Here is a 22,740-nt window from a genome sequence, read left to right on the forward strand (position 1 = left end):
TTTCCAAATAGTTCATCTTGCGTTTGTGATTAGTATTTTGTAAGACAATACAACGTGTCATTTCTATTTATTCACTCCAAGACATTAATACCATTCTGTGATGGACATCGGTTTTTGTTTGTAATAATTTTTTATAATTATTTATCAATTTATAAGACGAAATGGCAATATTAAATGCTAGTATCTGCGTTATATAAATAATTAGTGAAAAATGGTTTATTTTTATCAAATTAAGTTCCATTCTCAAATGACATACAGATTAGAATTATTTACTAATGTACAAGTTTAACCGTATCAACTGGCTGAATCTTAAAATTAAAAAAAAAATTAAGTCATGCCGTATCATTATTATTGACGTCAAAAATATTAACCGATAAACGACTCGCTTTCCAAAAAATATCTCTACGAATTTAAACTTGACAGCGGCAAGTAATTTATTATCACTTTTGAGATCGAAAACATAATCGTCTGGTCGTGGCGTTGTGAAAATAGAACTTAATACTATACAGCTCGAGCATAAATGTTTTGTCTCTCTGGAAAAAATAAAAATTGATTTATCGCTGTATCAGAATCATACGGCTTTTCTTAATCAACAGGCGTGTGACTATTATTAATACACGTGATTGATTGATTTATGAGCGTGCAAAGTTTAATCTCTCGCTTTTCTGCACGCGACAAAATCACCGCCCCCTCTGCATTAGTCGAAACTTTTGTTTTGGCACATTGAATAAACATTAGCATTCGCTTGCATGTGAATAAATAGAACGCGTCGATTTTTGATAAAATTTTCAGGTGACAATACGTGTGTCTCAGCGTGGACTATTTAGCGATGCGTATTTTTCCAAAACGTATTTTTTCTCGCTGTTCTTTGTCAATTGAATGCAAGAGAAATATATCTTAAGTATTATATTGATTTTACGAAAACACAATGCACAATTCAAGAACTTTTCGCAATGAAAACTTGCGAATGCAAAGAAACGAAATTACAAAAGAGGCACACTTGCGCGAAGAGATTACGAAATACAGGTATACCGATGTGTGTCAAAACGATTGGATAATTTTCAAGTGTCACTTTTTCCGAAATTTAATTTTTATTTAATATGAAACTTTATAATCCATCAATCCTGCATCAAACTTAACTTTTCCATTGTCATCGAATTAGCTGCAATTTACCTCATGTCCCTTTTTGTCGCTTATCGACGCAGCAAATGTAAGCCCGTATGCCATACCTACAGCCAGCGCGGTATACAATCCAAAGACGACGCGTGTACTTGTGCATGCGCGGGAAAATTCCCCGCGGTGGGTTGAAAAGTGAAGTGCAGCTAAGAAAGAGAGAGAGAGAGAGAGAGAGAGAGAGAGAGAGAGAGAGAGAGAGAGAGCGCGCGTGCGTGACCGGACACGTGACTCGGTTAAGCACACGGTGCTCGCGTGACCGCCACTGCACTGACGTCAGGCGCACGTGTCGCGCAGCGTGGTTGTAGCAGCACGGCATAGCAGCACAGCAGCGCGGCACAAGCAAGGCTGTATTTATAGGAGAGGAGGTTTTGTAAAAGGGGGGCCGGATACGCCGCAGGTACGGACCGTGCGATTCCTGGTGCCTTTAGCCTGGGAGCGACAGCGATATTCCGGATTCTCTTATCGCGATCGAAATCTTTCGTGACTCTCGCCATTTCTTCTTTTGGCTTTATTCGATGATATGGCACACACTTAATGGTGTTGCTCTGACGGATAAACATCAACGCTATCGTCGACACGAATCCGATTCGCCCCCTCGTTTCATGTCGCGGACGCCCGAAAATCACGCCCGCTGACATTGACCTTTACTACTAGCTCGTCTGTCTGAGCTGTCTATTACTACTTGAAATTGGACGCAACTCGTGTTTCTTTCGTCTCTATAGTACCTCGCACGCGCGCGTGAGTGTCGTATTTTTTTTTAGTGCGCGAATCGGATTCCTCCGTCGCGAGTTCCCTTGTGAAAGAGATTTATTTTCATCGAAACAGAATAAAATTAAGTTCTTCTTGCGATCTCGTTTTAAATTCAATTTCTTTCGCACGGTTATTTACTAGCAATGGCGCAGACGCGTGAACAAGTTAATCCACTCCGGGCGAAAGAGAAAAAAAAACCAATTGCCGATCTTGCTTGCGAGGTCCTCCCTCGTGCACGCAGCGCATTAAAGCCCCTTGCGCTTTGCCGCACGTTTTCTCGAATGAGCTTATCTTTTACCTCGTTCGAGTATTCGCCAGTTTTCTGTTCTGCGAACGGGTGTCTATCTCACTGCGTCTGATAAGTCTGGTTAATTAAACAATTAATAAATAAAGCTATTTACGTTGATATGCATTTGATGGAATAACTTAAACGCACATTGGTGAGTGCGTTATCGCGCGATGTCATTTTCTCCGACTTTTCCAAAGACAGATTTCAAAGTGAAGCAGTATTGCGCTTGTTTCGTGTGTTATCTCACGCGTACAAACGAGAGAGAGAGAGAGAGAGAGAGAGAGAGAGAGAGAGAGAGATAAGAAAGACGCCATTACTTGTAAAAAAGACGTCTACCGTCGCGTGACTTAACAACAAGAGACGCGTTTTATATCAGAGAAGTTTCGTCTCGAACTTTCCAATAGATGATGATGCTGATAATCACTCTTCCCTGGATTATTATATCTGACAGCTTAGCCATCTACGACGTCAAAGCGTGTTATTGTTATATACCTTAGCAGAGCGTGTTCTTTTAATAAAAAATTTTTCGAGATTTATGTCGCTACAACTTCTGCGTGGGAGTAACAACCGTAGCTGGCTATGACAACTACAAAACTATGTACGTTTATTTGTCATTAATAGCTTACAACTCTTACTAGTCAACAACTACTTGCAGAGGTACACGCCGGTACTTGTACGCAAGCTGGCAGAACAAATAAAATTATAAATTAAAACTTATAATTGAATTTATAACTACTACTAATATGAATCTTGTAGTAACTCTTCCTCGTTAAGAATATCATTTTCCACTAGAATATTATTATTTGCTTGTATCAATTTTTGATGATATATGTATATTTATATATTTTTAATAAGGTAGTCTTTAGTATTGGAAAAGTCTAGGAGCTATGATTGTCAAGATGAAAAAGTTAATTTGCTATGCTTTCATACTTTTTAGATGTTTTAAAAATTTTAAAACAATGAAAGATTTAAAAAAATGAATTTAAAAGATTTCGAAATTTTTATTACTTACAAAATTATTAAAAAAATATTTGTTGTATCGATTCTCACGTCAATACAATTAGTATACATACGGGTACCACTTTTATACGACCCGCACCTGGTCGTCCGGTGCGTTAGGGAGTATATAGAATGCTGGTTGGTAATAATATTGGAGAGGGGGATCCGCATGCCATATACCGGGAGAGCAAGAGAGAGAGAGAGAGAGAGAGAGAGAGAGAGAGAGAACGACGGGCGATCGGGACGGCGAAGGCTCGAAGTCATCTATCTACAACCTGCCCGGCTAATGTGACGTGCGCGTGTCTCTCTCTCACACATTCGCATACTATATAGTAAGCTTCATTCATTCACATTGACATTATGTGCTGTTATTTTTGGGGTGTGATTTTATTGCAGTGCTCGAGTAGGCGCGCGTGTGTTTCTTTTTCTATACGTTGACCTACATAAAATCTCCAGACGCTGGTTTGATGTACATAAAGAATGAAGAATTGTAAATTTGGATATAGGTCAGGGACGCGTGTGCTTTTATTACTTGCGAAATTCAGCGCTGCGACGAGATTTCTGTTATTCGACAGCTCTCACTCTTGTAAATCCGGAAAAATAACGTTGCGTAATACGCGTACGGGACGAGTACGCTTTCTCTCACTTTGATTTCGAATTTAATCAAGCGAGAGTGATTATTTTTATTTTAATTCGATACTGGTGAGTAGGGGGGGAAAAACCAATGCAGTCTATTTTTAGACACACGTGAGTAATAAACACGTTAATCATTCCGTGCGTATACTGTTTCAATTTCCGTTTGCAAAAAAAAAATGCACTTCTATTTTTGAAATCGTTTTGCCTAGCTTCGTTCACGATAACCGCAAGGCAGCTACACGTAGCTTCATTTATAAGCATTTGTTTGCCTTGGAAAAAAAATTCACGCACGCGAACCAATCGCACGGGAACAATAGTCCAAAACGAAAAATCCGATCTAATCGTAAGGCAGGCAGCACCACCCACTTCGCACACTTTTATTATACGCGTATGTGCGTGTATGTCGCAACGTTCTCGCGTGTGTAGCGCGAAAGAAGACAGAAAGAGAGAGAGAGAGAGAGAGAGAGAGAGAGAGAGAGAGAGAGAGAGAGAGAGAAAAGGAGAGCGACTACGTGTCACGGGGCGCCGCGCCGCAGTCGCTACTCCTCTTCTGTCTTCGTTGTCAGTACGGAGTCGGCGACCGACGTGCTCTACCCACGCCTCTCCTCTCACTCTCTTTCTGTCTCTCTCTCTCTCTCTCTCTCTGTCTCTTTCTCTTTCTCTCTACTGTTAGTTAGCTTCGCTTTTTTCTCGCTTGTTTGGGGCGAGCCAAGTTCAAGTGTACTCTGCCACGACAGCTGCTGATATAATTGGTAAATGGCCGAATCGCGTGTTATTTGGATGCGTGGCTGTGGAATTTTACTGCTTTTGATTTTTGCGCGTGATTAATTGCCTATTTCTTTTCGCTTGTGTTTCAGGTCTTGCGCTTTCGGCGTAAGCAGAGTGTGCACTATCGCAACAGCAGCAACGTGAGTGACATTTGTGTAATAATAAAGAAAAACAGAACAAGTGCGTTCTTCGTACAGTGATAAAGTGGTGCATATGTAGTGCGTGAGAATCGTTACGCAAAATAAAAACAACAATAACGGTAAAAAGGGAGAGGTTCTATGCGGCAACATGATGGAGACGCAGAACTACTGGGAGGACAACTCCGCTCACTCGATGCAGGTGAAATACGAAAGGTGAGTTACAGCGCACACACGTGGATTGTCTCATGCATTTACAAGTCCATTCATGGCGATGCTTCTACATAGTTTGCATATGATTTATTATACTTTTATGCACATTTTATTGAATGTGCGTATGGCTAATAATAGATTATTCTAATTTGCCTTCTCATTAAACCTCTAAGAATCAAACGTCTGTCGAGATAAGAGACAAATGGAGACCATCAAATGGCACAATGAAATTTCCAGATAATACTAATTTACATTACAGTGAGAGTCTAATCGCGCGATACTATAATTGAATTCAAAAGGAAAACAATTGTATACGAGGTAAACATGACTCAGAGAGCAAAAACAATCTTCTGAAATAAAACAGAAAAGAGTGGGACAGTATAGCGTCTCGTGACTTGCATCGCGTGATTGGGTCCCTCATGGGTGTCACCGCTTTCACACGCGGAAACGTTTCTTCCGCCGTCGCGTCGTTGTTGCGCAAGGGAAACATGCAAAGATCAGCGAAACTTTTTTTCAAGCTTTCACTCGATATTTGCCAGTATGTATGCATATATTTAAGTCATCGTTAGTAGGTCAATACCGAAAAAAAAACGAAAGAAAGAACCTCACTGAAGCGTCGACGTACATTAGTCATCAGTTAGCTCATGGTTATCGATTTTTTGTTCAAGTGTGTTTGAGTTTCGATATAGAATTGAGGAAGTAATTAGTGACGAAACTCTTTCTGTTGAAATTTTGCAACTATTTGCTTGACAAGATGACAATAGATTTGACGTTTAATTTAACTTTTAAATATATAGATTACGTGTGAGTTTTAGGGGAAAAAAAACCCAAAATTTTGGTTGATCGGTGGAAAACTACTAAACATCGTTATCGTGAGTACTCAGGTGCTTTTGGCTAAATAACATTTCTGTATCTCGGTTTCACTCTTGTTTTTACATACATGCTTGTTTTACTCTTTTTTTTTTTATTATCGGGAGGCCTCTTCTTTTCTTCGACAATCACGGTTGTCACTAATCGAAAACATTTCAGTATGTTCCTGTTGCTTATCTTTTCCTTTTCCATTAGCTCAGAAACATGAGCATAAATCTTTCGACAGTCTATTATATTGTTCGATACCGCACTAAATGAAAATCCCATCGTATAATTGTAATTCACCAGGTGACCCAACGAAGAGAAAAGAAAAACTTGTTTCTGAACAGTAATAACACCGGATGCTCAAGTCATAAGGAATTCAGAACGGCAAGTCAAAATAGCGCCAAGAAAGATACAAGCCATGGTCGAAAAAAGAATGATAAGATATACGCGTTGACGTGTAGGTTCGAGGGCGTTCGGTGCAATTTGTCATGGATTTGATTTGTCCATTTGCATGAACGTACGAAATTTTGCACTTCGAAGAATATGTATATATATGTTGACTTCGTGGGTTGACACTTCATTCGTTACGCGAATTATTCTTCGCGATAACGTTCTCAAGTCGATTTGAAAGAAATGTCAATACATTCAAGGCTTTAAAAGTCACTTAGGAATTTGAACATGATATCAGTGTAGGAAAAGTTTATACGGAAAAGGACTGGTTCGACGATTTAGAGCACTTTGCATAATTTAAAAAATATAACGTACAAATTAGTAATAATTGTCGTCGAAATATGAGAAATTAATTCATGAATAATCAATTTGACTTAATTTTGAATTGTCATTGAAATTTATAAAGAAAGTACTGCCATTGAAGCTTATCTATTCGCAAATGAAAAAAAAATCTATATGGCTAGTCAAATCAAAACCAGGACGAAAATTAGTCTCCAATTGTACCTGTACGAAAGTAAAAAAAACGTCATCATCGCACGAACCTTTTTATCATAAACAATCAGCCTTCGTCGCGATAACGCATCTCGAACGTCGTCCTCGTCGACGAAAAAAGAATCGGCTGACTGCCTATTCTACGTGTATACCTATATCGCGTGAGCTCTGCTAGTTTGGCATAAATAAAAAAATGTTTCCACTTTAAACTTCTATTTTGTGCTCGTGATTGAGATAAACAAAGAACGAGTAATTCCGTTTGCGTGATGGTAGGAGAGATTTCCTCTATGCTTTTTTGCATCCAAAAGACTATTTTGTGTAATTGTTACATTGATTTTCATAATAAATATTTTATCTGAAGTTGAGAAACAGAACTTATCTTGCGAGATTTTTGCTTGATCATATTTATTCGGGAACTGTATTGTGAGTATTAAGCAGCTTACGTACGGTCGATAACATCCATCAAAATTAACTGAAATCCATTCGTCAACTACTAAAACTTTAAGTTTTCTACTAACTAATAAAAAGTTAAATTTTACATAATTAATTCATGACTTTATAAAATACATTAACGCAGTGATAATCGTTAGTGACTGCAGGACACAAACAAAAAGTAATTAAAAATCAAAAATGTCTCGTGTCCAATAAAAGGTAATATAATGCTACAGACATTTATGGCATTTTTCTCGTTTGCATACTTACGTACATGTCACAGAAGAATTCGATGTCAATGACCTTCTTGCAGCGAGCCTAATTTAGTCTGTTGTGCGAGCACATTGGTATGCACATATTTATGCGTGTGAGGGATGAAAGGATTCTCTTCCAGACGACGTATTCATAATTGACAATAATATCGATGCTTTTTCAGATAAGTTTTTTTTCGGAGGAACGATTATAATCTTTTCTGTTTTAACGTCGAAAACACGTGATCGGTTTTTGCGAGCGTGTGATTGATAAAATAAGGGAGTGTTAAAAAGTACGCACGTGATTACTTTCCTTTTTTATATGCACTTCATACTTTATATAGCGATGAAATGCATTTTGAAGGATTCGTAGTCTTACTGTAAATACTTGATCGACGCGTAACGATCGTTCAATCTATGACGATACATTTTTCCTGTTCGCTAATTGCTTTCACATGTGCATGTGTGGAGTAAATGTAACATATTATTGGAAATAAATTTAAGTTTACTATCCGTTACCAAGTAACATGCAAAATTTGTATCACGTGCCTCTTACTAAGGACATTCATAATCAAATTTCAGCTGTCAAGGAAGGTGCGCATTATTCATCGTGCGTACAGTTAGAAATTATTCACTTGCCTGTACTTGTGTCAGACATAAAGTAACGTGTGATATTTCAGTACGAGAAATTGTCACGAGTTTACTCTCGCGAAGTCAGGTGACTCCTTGAGAGAATTGAATATAAAGCGCGAGATTTTTCGATATATGCTTTGAAAGGACGCAATTCATCGCAAAAAGTTCAATTTCCTTTATCCGCGAAACTCGAGAAGAAACCAGTTCACGCTAATTAATGCATTTATCGTGAACTTGAACTTGCGGTTTTTATTTTTTTCGCTAAAGTTTCCATTCGTTAACCGCAACTTTATCTTTTTGTTGCTATCGGCCGACGTGTAAACAGTGTGTTTACTTAAATAATTTCGCATTCATTATAATTGGATGATTAGATAATTATTGATAATTGTTTCTTCAAATTGTAATTGTGTTGAAATTATGCGATGATCAGCGATAATCGTAAGCGTGATAAAAGTTTGAGAAGTTCAAATGTTTGATTGAACTTTATTTAACAATGCCAATCAATAATAAAATGTGAAAAAAAGAAATTTAATATTTCATGCTTTTGCACAAACATTTTTTCTACTCTCACTCAAACCAATCGCTTCTATCTCACGCCAAGAGAGAAAACCAATATTTTCTTCTAATACAACTTCATCGGGTTTGCAAGTGTAACGCATCACATCATCATGTATACGGTGTCTGGTGCGAAAGATTTTCCATTCGGCAAGTCCGTTGATGAGGTGACGCAAGCCAGCGTCACGTGCGTCATGGAAACGAACTTACTGCTCCCTTTTCTTTCTCTCCTTTTTTTTTATTCTGTCTCATCCTCGAGCGCGCGCAAACATATGTGTGAGTTTATAAATAGCCTTGGTGCGTGTGTCTCTTACTTTTTCACCTGTTCGCTGGTCTGGTTAATATTCACGGGTCAATTGTCCTCAGATATTTATGTAAACGTGAATGTGTATTTTTTCTCGTTGCTACTGTTCACGCGACTTTATTCTTCAACTTGGAATTGATCGATATATTAAGTTGATTGAGAAATCAGTACGGCGATATACTATTGCACGATTGTTACCACTGTTACATGATTTGCGTTATTTTGCTTTACGTTTTCACGCAGATAAATTCAATAAATTAAATGACAGTTCTGTTGTTGTCGTCGTCACTTTTGCTTTCTTACAATAAGTAATTGCAATTTGTATAGAATCAAAAGAGAAAAGTTTGTCGCTTAAAATTGATTGATGTCGATTAGTTGGATTGATAATGCTTGTCAGAAATACATTTTCTAAGCACATCATTTTGACGAAATGTATCGCGTGATAACGACGTTGAGCGTCACAACAATTTTACATATGTATAAGCAACGCAGGCTTTATGGAGGCGAGTGTCCTCGACTATCGTCGTTGGTCGTCATGCGATCGACACTCACAAGGTCGTCTCGCGAAGGAATGACATTTTTTTTGCCTGCTCAATTCGGGGATTTCCGGATTAAGTTTGCGCGGCGTAGAAGACTATATTTCTCGTGCTTTTGGCTTTGGGTTTCGTTATCAGTGATTCGCTGATACGGATCTTCATCTAAAATTAGCTATTTTCCATAGCGTCGTACAGCGCTAAATTCTTACGTTCAACTGTCGCAAAGTCGCACTCGAACGCGCGTATGATTGTTCAAGCAATCTCCTGAAAATGTTACGCTCATCGTTCTGTCTATCCTAGACGCTATCACTCGGCATTCTATCGAGCAATTGATATCTGGATCTCGATCGATAGAGCCAATATAATCGTCATCCGTGATCGCGGGTTCAAAGTATAAAAACTTTCACTCGGTCACTACTCGCGCGAGAATTCGCAATCGCTTTCGCACGTGCGTGTACAACCTAAAAATACAGCCAGCATCAATGACACACGACTCACCGATAAAGTCTTCTACCAAAGGCCTCATCCTTGAACGGAGTAAGTTTCCTTTTGATCGACCGTGGCAGGCAGGGATTTCGACGACGACGCAATTTTCACGAGTTTCGAAGAAGAAACTTTCCGCTGTTGTCGCACGATTCTCAGGAGATAACCAATCGGTCCCTTGCAACGCCACAGCTTGTGTATTTGTCGTGCGTATTTGTTATCTTCTTGTTTTAGGAGATCATAAGGTAGACCTATGTATACGACCCTTACTTTTATCGATTCTTCCACGGGAGTTTTTGGGACAAATAAAGTCGTTTGACTGGGTAAAAGTACCGCTGACTTGCTTACGGCTAACTATTGTAGGTCGATCGACTGGATAAAGAAACAAGAATGTGGACACTTTTTTTTCGTCAATCGATAATAATTTGCCTAAATTTTAATTGGAAAAGGCAGTTTATTCCGTACGCTGAACCTTATACTCTTGGTTGTAACGCTTTTTCCTATTTTGCGCTCGGTTAATTCTATTTGGAATGTAAACCCGCGTCTCTTACGTATGTACGTATATAATCGGAATAAATATAAGTTAAATAAAAAACGAGGTACACACTGCCGACTTGACTTATCTAAGAGCTGTTTTTCCATTTGTCTTCTTTTCTGCATATACATTTTTTATACGAAAGCAACCAATTTTGTTTGACAAACGAGTGAGAAAAAGCACGACTATATAACTGCGCATACAGTGACAAATTATTAATGATACTTTGCATTTCTCAACAAAATGTCGTTGTCGCGTGGGTATCTCGAACAATAAGTCTCACACACCTGCAATAACAATGATTGCGCAATGCGAGCTGGATTATACGCGAGTGTGAAATTTGTTCGGGTTAGATTTGTCGGTTTAGAATTTCAGTTCTCGTGGGGGCTATTAGTTTGCTTGATTATTACTTTCTTAGAGATATATGCGATGTATATATACTATTGTGTTGTCGCTCGATAAAATGTAATTGATTTTCAAGTGGAAAAAGAATGTAGAAGGTAACATCCAGAATTGCATTCCAAAACAGCTCGATGTATTTGTTCGAGATGACGATTAAAGAATCCGTTAACGACAACAACACTGCTCGAGGAAAAAAAAAGCGATAATATATTGCCTCCAAAGTTATTACCTAATATTCCAAAAATAAGAAACGAATGCAAAAAAGAATTTGTGCCTTTTAGAAATCACAAGAAATTTACGTACAATCAGTTTGATGACGATACGTTTGTGCAGCTTAGTTGTGTCTTATCTACGGCTCTTTCCATAAATTCGTTCTTCGTTCTCACGTGCGCTTGTCTTTTTTTGGCTCTGTACTCGCGCTTCACTACTATAATCGTCGCGTGAGGACGAATGGAAAGTTTCATTTTCGTCTTCTTTACATTTCAGAATCTCGATTGATTAAAACGACTTGCGATGTGGGTTAGATTTATTAATGCAGTGTGCCGCGTCTCGAGGTTTCGGAAGATTTCTTGAAGGACAAATTTTTTTTTATGGGAGGTGGTACGATGGCGGGAATCTGTATCTCTTTTTCTTGTCTGGTTTTTTGTTTTTTCAGGAGATTCCTCTACGTCAGCGTTCACGGGTTTTTTTATATATATTATTTAAGTATTGTGCGATTTAAAAAAAAATTTCCGTGTGTATATTGACTGATGTTTTAGACGCGTCGTTTCGAAATAAATTACGTGAAGAGAATATTTTTCATTTTTGATTGATGAATTAGATGCTAGATATAATGACAAAATTAAAAATTTTCTCGACTTATAATTTTCAATAAAAAATCACGCACCATTAGACGCAGACACACCCTCGCAACAGTCTTCTTCCACTTCATTAAAAAGAAAATTCTTAAAAAATCTGTAAATTCGGGTCGGTTCTATTCTCGGTGTTTGCGAGACCTATTCTTGGCACGAAATTCCGCGGCAACGGCTATTCATATAACTCGCGTGAGGCAGTTTCTGAGGCAGCCGACCGTGCCCCATCTCATCGTGCGAATTGTAATACACCGATACGGCTACTCGCGTGCTTTATGCTTACCGTGAATCATACGGAAAGGCATTTACTCGGTGAAGATTTAAAAATCTTTTTTATACGCTGTATGAGGAAACGGCTATAATTACAGTTGCCGAAATTTTCGAATGTCAAAAATAGATTATAGTTAATAATCTTCATTTAAGAATTATAACATTGATATTATTAATTGCTTTTGTTGCGCAAAATCTGGTTCGTGACAAATTCTCGTTGAACCGCATGTAATGTCGAATTCCTTTACGAAAGTATGTGTCACCAAATAAATCATTAAAATTTGTCTGAGGATAAGCCAAAATATGAACGGCTTTAAAAATATGCAAAAATTATTCAAAAACCTCGTTATACCGTTAATCAGTGCCGACTAAAAAAAAACCATGTAAAGCAACATGCGTCACCCCGAGTTTTTCGCCGTTACAAACATATAATTAGCCCACAATCAAAAATAAATCACCTCGATCAATCGAGAGTTGGAATGTCGCTCGCGGTCGCTGCTAGCCTACTCGCAAAGAGAAGTGAGAGAGAGAGAGAGAGAGAGAGAGAGAGAGAGAGAGAGAGAAAACGAGCATTTTTCGAAATCGTAATTTGTGTTTTATAAAAGGCTACTCGCTCATCGCACGTGCGCGCCGCAGGGTCGACGGTGTATTGTCGAAACAATAAATTCACGGAGAACTAGATCTGACTGGTTGCAACAACGCAGAAGCACGGAAATTTTTAATAATTCGCGTGGGCACGGTAATGCCTATTGTTTCCGTCAGGAGATGGAGATTTAGGTTTGACGTTACACAGATAAGGATTCTCTTGTGAAGAAGCTTTGCTTTTGATTGCTTGAACTTGAGTTTTGACCCAAATTCATTTCTGCTTCGATCGTTAACTTCATACTTGATCACTAACGTAGATGTATGCTTGTAAGAATAACTTATTGCCTGTAATGTAATAGTTTTTGAATGAATAAAGTCGAGGGTAACGTTGTTTTGTATCTGTAACTTCCTTCAGATACAATTAATTTCTTAGTATGCTCATTTTAACATGGAAAAGTTTTTAGCTTTTTTCTCAATCAAAAATAAATACAAGTTTATATAAAGAATGACGATTTTGCGAGAACACCTTTTTGAGTAAGAATTTCATTTGGAAAAAATACGCATGACGCGAGTTCTCTTAGAAAGTATGAAAAGTTTGTGGGTTGACACAACAACATGTCGCACACCGACGCGCAGACTGAAATGCACCGATTTGCATAAATAATCCATTAAAAGCGAGAGAAGTAAAAGTATTAACATATATCTATGAACCTACTATAATCTCTCGTGGAAGAAGAAAAAAAGCCAACAGCAAGCGGTCAACAACACCTGATTTTCCGGACGGGGAATCGACTCGCATCCGTAATGCGTTTGCCGCGCGAGTCGATGAAAATTATTATTACTCTTGCCGTCGAGCTAAAAGTCACGTTGCAAGCCACGCGCTCTCCTCGCGCGTGTGTACGTGTGCGATGTAGGTTAGTATTTTTACGCCACATGCCGCAAATAAGGCGAACAATCGGACAGTTTGCGCGCGCGTGGCGATATGTAATGTAGGTATAATGCGATTTTTTTTGTAACTTTGCTGACACCTTGTTTGGAGCATTTTTAATGAGCTTTGATTTTTTCTCTTTTGAATGATTGCATACTTTCATTTTCACTACTTTCTATTTAAGATCTGATAGATTTAACGCTTCATTGAACGAGCGATTTTGAAATTCAGGAATTTTTATTTAGATTTAGATCAAAAATTATTTTACCCTTACAACGGAGATAAAGATAACCGGAATATAATGAAATAATTATTTTTATTTTTATATATTTACAATAGACAGACTCGTAATGTAAATGGCTTGACACCCGTGATAATTCAGTAATTAATCATAGTTAAATGTAGCTTAATGTTACAAACCGATCAACTATTAATCTGGAATTATTCACACACTCGCCATTATCACTTTTATAATGTAAATTCTTTTGAAAATGTGGTTTAAACACTTGATTAACTATAATTTCCCACAAATCACTTGAACTTCATTCAACCATTGAGACTTTTCATGAAACTCCATTTTTATCGCTAGCGATCGTAATCGCCTCTTGATTAAATCGATTTCCGGAAAAAATGAATTAAAAAGTAACAACGACGACGCAAAAAGAAAAAGAACAAAGAGAATCATTTGCGCAATAGCAACATTTCCAGAAAGCATACAGCAGTTTTGTAATGCATCTCTCTTTCTGTCTCTCAGTCTCTCCTCGGAAGCGCCTTTTTTTTCCACAATATATACGTCGCGCGGATCTCGTGATGCTTAACGTCGCAATCACGAGTGTAGTCACGCGGGTGTCGCCTGTCATATATGGAGAAAGGCGCAGTGACTCGTGTCCTTGCCACGCGCAAATCGAAGGCTCGATGCGAAAGCTTTCGATCTATTCTCTCTTTCCCGTTGGATGACCATTTCGTCATCGAGGTACAGTCAGTCGGTCATTGTCGCGGTGCATTTTCTTCTCTTTCCTTGCTCCGACGTATTCGGACGCTAATTTCGAACGCTGCTGCATGTGCTCGGCAAGTAAGTTGTTTTTCCTGCGCCGGGTAAAAGCGAACGTTTCATCGGGAATTAGTCTTGTTTTTCTACCGTGCGACAGTCTCGCCGTTCAAAGAATTGTCAAATTAAAGCGATCGACAACGCATCTGAAATTCATACAATTGACGTTCGGTTGCGCTTTCATTGTATATTCACGCCTTGTGTTCTCACGATATACGATGTATTATGTTCTTTTATGCGAATCTCTTTCGGCAACTTCACGAGCAATTTAACGCGCAAAAATAGCTGCTTTATATATTGTACAAAACTGCTTTTTCTGGTTTTTGCGATTTTGCTTTTTTCGAGAGTAAAAGGCCAGACCCGAGTACACAATAGAATATTAAATATGCGGAAATTAATCACGATACGAAATGAGAAAATTTAAGTACTACGCTTACTATTTATCTTCACTGTAATGAATCACGTAAACTATATCAATCGTTGATTCAAGAAAATTTTTGAGCGAACGGAACTCGAGTTTTCTCCGAATCGAAAGTTTATAATCACGGAAAATCTGTACGGAAAACGACTGACAGCTTTCACGAGCAGCACTATTATGGGTTTTTCCAGCGCAATTGTTATTCTGCGTACATGTAACTTGTTTTTTTTTCCAAACACGACGACAGATCGATCCAGTTCGGTGCCTCTATGCTGCTTGCTGCATGTTTACGTAGAAGCGACACGACGTGCCTGCACGTGCGCCTTTTCTCATTTTCAAGGCGAACGTCGTTCGGCTTGCGCTATTGGAAAATCTTGCGGCGCGCTAATTGATAGCAAAGACTATTGCTTGTTGTTGTTTTTTTCCGAGTGGATAGACGAGATATGTGGGTTATTTTGTTGGCCTACGAATTATTTCTGTTTCTGCGATGATTGACGAAAGTAGGAAAGTAAGGATGCATTGTTGATTAATGTTTTTTTCGTTCTCAAAGTTGAAGAATGTAATAACTATTTTTTTGTGGGACAAAAAAATTTATTTTTTGACCGAGTGAGATGAGTTTTTACATTATTTTTCATCTCCAATAACAGCTGCAAAGAACTATTCGACTATGAACTTGGATCGAATATAATAAAAGATTTTTTTAATTAATAAAAATACTTAAAACGTTTGTAAAAATTATCCCACTATCTTGAGAAATCTGTATAGCGGATTTAGTACCTCACGGCAACCAATCGATCTATCCAGCATCAGTGAACCAATAAATGCAAAACTCCCCATTGCAAAGCCACTTCAGAGTGTTGTATGCCGGAATTCGGCTTTTTGTCCATGCCATTGTTCATTCGCAATTTAGCCGCGGTGTGTAATTAGGAGCGGAACACGCCACGCGCCTAAGGGGGATTGCATGTACCTGATATTGCTTGTAAAGTGGTCACGTTGCTGTGCACAATTTTCAAACTTGGACTGAGGCTAGTTTTGTTTAATTAATTTTGCGAAATGCCGCATCGAAAATACAGCACCCGATTTATTGCCGCGATGATAGTACACGGAAAAGATATTGATAGCGATGAAAATTGAGTCAAAGGTTATTATAAATGTGTGAAGTCCAATAAAGTATTATCATATCGGCTCACTCTCGGACTTCGCCGAGTTGTAAATAATTAGTAACATTCTACATCCAATAAAACTACAAAGTTACCACAATCGTTGCGCACTCGGCAACAAAGTTATAAATATCAGCGCTTGTATATGTGTAATTTGCAATCGTTCGTTGGAAGAAAAAGAAAAATGGAATTCGTTTTCCAAAGCGACTCTATAAACCATTCGCGCGGCCTTGCATCCTTTCATTAGTTGCACTTGCTCGCGTTTCGCAAAGTGGGATATATATCGCTCCGCTGGAAAAGGGAAGGCACGCCGTCGTCTTTGCGCGCACGTGTACAACTGCGTCGCGAGCGCGAGCCTTGAAAGGTGACTCGATTATATTGCGCACGCGAGAATATTATTTAAATCGCTTGATTATGTTGTAATTTGAGAGACTCGACTGTTGCTGCCGTATTTACGTTGCGCTGAATGACCGCGAGTTCATGCGCACTTTTCGTATGCGCCGTAAGGCGACTTAGCCGAGGGATAAAAATGCTCCGTTGACGAGGTAGTTACGAGTTTTGTTGACAGGTGGATGCGGACGACTCTCGTCGATTACAAAGCTGATTGGTGCTGCAACACATCAAAGTGTTGCAACAAATTACTCGTGATTACAAAAATGAATATCATTCTACCTGGACAAACGAATTGACATGACAGGCATGACATTACGTATCGTTAAATTTGTCCAATTCCATTCTAATTTTTTCAAAACATCCGGCGAAACATCGTAAGGAGAGGCGTCCAGCCAACCTACATATTAATGAGCAAAGGCGCTACGCATTGCCCGATATAGAACGAAGCCTCGGCGGTAAAAGAGGGGCAGAGGAAGGCTGGTAATGATCGAAAGTGCACGTGCCATGCGTTAGTAAAACCTCCGTGGGCTGTGTAAAGGTCGACGAAGGACGTATTTCTCTCTGACACTCCCTTATCAGAGATTAATAGTGTATTTCTATCAGCTTGGCTGATATGATTTTTTTCTCTTTCGTTTCTAATCGCGACTACAATAAGAAACACGTTGAATAATACGTCTGCATGGACCTGACTCGCCTATAGTTATTTATAGCACAAGTCGCTAAATCGTATACGAGGAAATTATATTTTCTTCGTCTCGTTGACTTCCAGACCTCTTATTCGGATATTGAATGCAGCTAGGTGAGACAAGCGTAAAATATTTGTATAATTTTTATATACATTCTAGAATATTTCGATTTCTAAACGTCTTTTCTCCCATATATAATAATGCTCTCCCATGGCATACTTCTGTCAGTTGAGGTATTTCACAATCGTCGTCGTTATCTCAGTAACTAATATTGTCAACACGTCTAAATTCGCCCAGAAAATCCTTATATGTCGTTATATGATCGCGCGTGAAAAAATGAGCGCTCTTGATAATTCGCACTCCGCCGACACGTGCAGCGTACATATGCAAGTCGAGTCACACCACTTCTTTTGCGTATAGTCATCTTCTTGGTATTTTTCTGCTTCCTTTCTTTTTCCTTCGTTACGCGCGTCATCCCTCATTATTTTCTCCCGGCGGAAAATATGATCAGTCGATTAATTGCCAGTTTACGATCGAGGAATGACTGCGGATTGAACGACGATCAGGTGAGCGAGGCTTTGTGTTTTGCGGTTCGATACGAATTCTAGACATATTATATTTTTTTTTATAATTCGCTTTCGGAAAAAAACACATCGTTTGTCGCTCTTTTTCTCGTACTCTGTCGAAAAAATGTATTTTCTATAACGTCACGATGAAAATTAAGAGTTTGTTTTTCACCATTAATATCTCAATTGTCACTAAAATATCACATGTGTCGTTCTCATAAGCTTAAAAAATAAATCATCAAACAAAGCGACAAAATGTGGAATCCAAAGGTTACTAAGTCAATAAACAGGCAGCTTTTTATAGTAACAACAGCGCGTGCCTCTAAATGCCAACGTTTTCCAGGCTGCGACGGCGAGAAAAACGCACACGTGCGTGCCGTGACCCACGTCGCGTCGCATGCAGCATCCTTAATTGCAATTACGCGCTTTGTTGCTCAAAGTTCTATTATTGTTTCTTCTCTTCTCTTTCTACTGGCATTGCGTAATAAGGGTGTGCGAGGATTATCTGAAAGTTTTCCGGAAGGGATACGATGTTTTTGTCTGCTTCATCATCTACGTGGTAGATGTGATCTTCCTAGTGGGAGATAGAGCATTGGCTTTTCTGAAACGCAATTATCTGGCAACTGTTTCTATTATTTCCTTTCCATTTTATTAGAATTGCAATGTAAATATTACGAATGATTGATTCGTGAGTATGCCTTTTCACGAACTGCCACTTGTAAAAATTGATTGATATTTATCTGTAATTGCAACTGCACATTGTATCATGTATCTTACTTAATTGCTTTTAAAATCTTTTTTTTCAATTAACGGCAAAATAGAATTTTCTTTGAATACGAAATGCTACTGGAATCGATTGAAAAATGCTATTACTTATATCCTTTGTCATTCAAACTTTCAAAAGACATTTGATTGCCGAACAGGATGCGCGCATTAGCTAAAAGTTGCGCATGACATAAATGATTTTTTTTTTACGTAAGTCTTTTCATGCATTATATAAATTAAAATATGCGTTATTGCACCACATACTTTCGCTTTGTGCAAATCTGTCGATGCATTCTAATGACGCATTGTCTCTTGTTTCAGTTTGGATGGTAGATCATGTAAAGACGAGATATACAGGATGAGCCTTGGTGCCGGATACTGTGAGGGCAATCTCAATTTCGCAACAGCCTCCGAGGATGACGAAGTTTATATTAAGAAGAAAGTTTCCAGGGTGAGTGTCGCTTTTGTTGCTTCACTATCGATTCTTTATTATTTTTATCGATCGTGAGATATTTTAGCAAGCGGTTCTCGTTTATTTCCTCGTGGAGGTGAGGTGCAGATTCATTAGCATGTTATTGGAGTGATGACATACAAGACTTTGTATTGTACTAATAATAGGAGGAGAAGTTTTATGTTTCAATGAGTTTGCGTTTCTTTCACCAATGTGCTTGATTTTAGTATTTTTTTTATCTTTTAGCGATATTTTGGAATTGAATGAAATTATCAACGCGCTTTGAAATAAAGGTCCGTAAGACATGGTATTGTAAAAAAGGTCAATCTGTATACACTTTAATACGAGATGCACCGATCAATTGAGACAACGTATCTCCCTCGTCGACTGATCATTGCACAAGATTAATCCGGAAAAATGTATGCCAACCGAACTTCAATATACTACGTGTGACCAGCAAATACAACCTACAATCTTCATCGAATTTCCAGTCGATTTAGACCAAAGCCGCAACGAAATTGCATTTTCACACGGTCACGAAAATCCCAACCGTACCTGCCGAGTAAAAGACGAAATTTGGAAACACCTATCGTCGCTGTCCTAACGCTTGTCTGTGAGCAACGAAAAAAGAATGCGTCGGCGCACGTGCTCATTGTCTTTCCTACTTTGAAACACGCGCTTAGAATTTAGGCCACTCGAAACGCACACGCTCACGCATAGCGAGAGGCTTTTCCGCGTTGACATCGCAGACTCTGATGCAATATGCCAACCCGTCGAGTTTCTCCTGCGTGAATATGCAGTTCGCGCGATGGCGATGATTGCGTTGCGCGCTCGCTTGGCGTGAGCAGGTGAGACAAACTTTGGGTTCTTTTTCTCTATGCGGAGTTTGTCTTTATTCTAACGCTTGTTATTCTTAGAATAAAGATTGATGGAATGACTAGTTTTGTCTTTAGTTTCGAAACCCGTCTTCTATTTCTTTTTATTCGTTAGTTTCCTCATTGAGAATCAAAAGTCACACTGCAGTTTTCATAGTTTTAGATATGAGGATAACTCTAATAAATGTTTCCTCGAGCATTTTTTTATGGTTTATATAATGAGTGATTATTTTTACATCATATATGAGGAAAATATTTACATGAATTATGAGCAATGAACATTGTAGTTTTATTATAATTTGTTTTTGGATCAAATTTAATTTTTCTTTCTTGACATTGCTTCTAACCATTCAGTTTATTCTGGACCGAAAAATAGTAAAAAAATCCACTCATTAGCATAAACATAATATAACAACCATTCACAATTTTATGTTTTTGGTTTATTTACGAAAAAAAGTTATGACCGTACGTTTAAACAAAAAAATTCTTACTGTGCTCGCAAAAACTGCTGAGTCCCAAAAGTATCGAATTCGAGACGAAAATGTATACGTTAAGCTCGAAGTCAATCGTTGTACCTATATAGCTACGCGTCGCGTGTGCTGCACGTGTGCAAAAATCGGCGGCCGGAAACTCGCGCGACCGAGATTTATATCGGTCGCTCGTGTGCTGAGAATAGCATAAGCTAACGCTGTCGTCATGATTGTTATTAACGAGGAAAATTGTTGCGAATCGTCGGCGCTTTTCATTATTGGCCTTTGCATTACACGTTTCTTAAACGTAACTGTTTCCTGCTGCCGAAAAATTAAATATACGAATTGTTTCGTGTAAATTATTTGATTTGAATAATTCGGTTCAATGTAATCTTTTCGTGAAAAAACCAATCAAACTCAGGGCTTTCCTTTCGCTTCTGTCCTTTCTAGAAAAACATTTTATGAAAATCACAGTTTTATCAATATAAAGAATGGAATCTCGGGCACTATACGTCAATGAATTAATCTCATAATAATCTTCTTAGTCAGTAACATAATCGATCTGACAGAAAAATCTGGATTATTGATATGCGTCTGCTCGCATATTTATATCCTACACACCGTTACCTGTTGGACTCTCGTTCTCACATTTGTTCAACTCGCTGCAGAGTCGATTTCACTCGATTACATTTATCCTTGTGTATTTTGGCTGTAGACGCCATAATCTTAGATTAATTCTCATTTTGAATCGATTACAAATTTTTCCTTTCTGCACTTCCTGTTTGCAAGTTCATTGTGTCGTGATTTCAAGGAAGTGCTAAATATGAAAATCACTTGCTGCTCTTCTTTTTACATCACTGCGCTTTGTTTTCGTGCTATGTGCATACGTTATTAAAAGAAAAATAAACTCGATGTTAGACATGTAAACATGGAATCGGAAGTGATTATACTCGATATTTTGATATGTTTTTTGTTCACTCAAAATCCTCCTGATAAAACCCTATTGATGGTAAAGAATTTTCGTTTCGAATAATAGGATATATGAATCTTCTTGTCACAAGAGAATTGGATTATCCTCCTGAGACGAGAGAACTTGCTTTCCCACTGTTGGGAAATCTCAATATAACACTGACAGTTTATATATCTATTTTGTTCAGCACGCAATGTGTGTTTGTATAACTCTGGGTATTTATTTTAATCGACGACAATTAAACATTCAAATGGTAAATTTATTGTCATTGTGACTTTTTTAGAAATAAAATATTCTTTGTTCCACTGTATTGACTTAAGTATAATTTTTTAACAAACTTATTTTTATCGTTCACAAGTTCGTTCACGTGGATATTATTATTATTTTGATGATTCATATTTTATTTTTGACTCATGGTAAAATACTAAGTATAGATTTCACCAAATTAGAAGTTTATAAAGAATGATTCAATTTGATGGATATTTACTACTCAATTTGTTTTTGAAAAGATGGATTTTTTAAAATCTAACCTTATTAGAAAAAATATGAATGAATAAAATTTGACGTTTGTTGGAAATGTAATAAATAAAATATTTTCATTCGACTGATATTTAAAAATAATCATTATACCTAGTAAAAATATGGTCATAATAAAGCAGTGTGTCACACGGCCTAGCGGCTAAAAATAGATGTTAAAAATAATATCACTCATATCAACGTCAATTATATGCAATTACGAACGAAAAACACTAAAAATGAGGCAGCGCGTGCATCAGCAGCAACGCGATAGTTATATAGGAATATATAAACATTATGTGCGGCTCGACGGCATGAGCTGTTATCTAAAACATGGCACGTTTCGTCAAATGTGATCGCGGCGAGGTGTGTGTACGTGCAACTCGTCTCTCTATATTTTTTCCAAACGCTTATGTGACTCCTCTAATGTCTTCTCTTCGTGACTTGTCTAAACTCGTTTTTACGAATTGACCGGACAAATAGAACTAAAATAGCTGAACACATGACCTTGAACTATATCGATCTCTTGACGCGGTTTTTTTCGTCAGATTGTGTTCGACAAATGGACAAACGGATATTCACGTACTGAGCTGGCAACTTTTTTTTGTCGATTGAATGACCCGATTTCGAAAGTACTACGACGATGAGTCGTCAGAATTACATACTTACGTGTCACGCGTGCGGAACTGTTAAAATAAAACTTTTTTTTCATGTGACTTTAATTCGATTTCGAATGTTTGGATTCTTTTTTAAATCTATTTTTTTTACCAACAGATTAACACTACATTGCGTTTTCAAAAATTAAGATTCTTCGTGAATCTATAAGGTCTTTCAGTCGATTAATCTTTCTCATCGATTGAGCAACAAAAATTAATACTCCGTACATGTACTT

At 38.0% G+C, this 22,740-nt stretch overlaps 1 protein-coding gene across 5 annotated transcripts in view; it reads left to right on the forward strand.

The window, feature by feature from the left end:
• The window catches only part of LOC131665557 (transcription factor cwo), a 36,408-nt gene that overhangs the window by 1,584 nt on the left and 12,084 nt on the right, over window positions 1-22,740 (forward strand). For 2 of the 5 annotated variants that reach the window (XM_058937500.1, XM_058937501.1), the window contains exons 2-3: window positions 4,708-4,971; window positions 18,888-19,017. In XM_058937500.1, the coding sequence (XP_058793483.1) occupies window positions 4,907-4,971; window positions 18,888-19,017 (195 nt within the window). In that variant the 5' untranslated portion in view covers window positions 4,708-4,906. Of the gene's footprint in view, window positions 1-3,467; window positions 3,547-3,945; window positions 3,962-4,059; window positions 4,603-4,707; window positions 4,972-18,887; window positions 19,018-22,740 lie in introns of those variants that run through there. The other 3 variants (XM_058937499.1, XM_058937498.1, XM_058937497.1) reach the window with 3 other exon arrangements.

Source organism: Phymastichus coffea, unplaced genomic scaffold (genome assembly GCF_024137745.1).
Source record: "Phymastichus coffea isolate CEN01 unplaced genomic scaffold, Cenicafe_Pcof_1.1 PCOF00052, whole genome shotgun sequence".
Lineage (NCBI taxonomy): Eukaryota > Metazoa > Arthropoda > Insecta > Hymenoptera > Eulophidae > Phymastichus > Phymastichus coffea.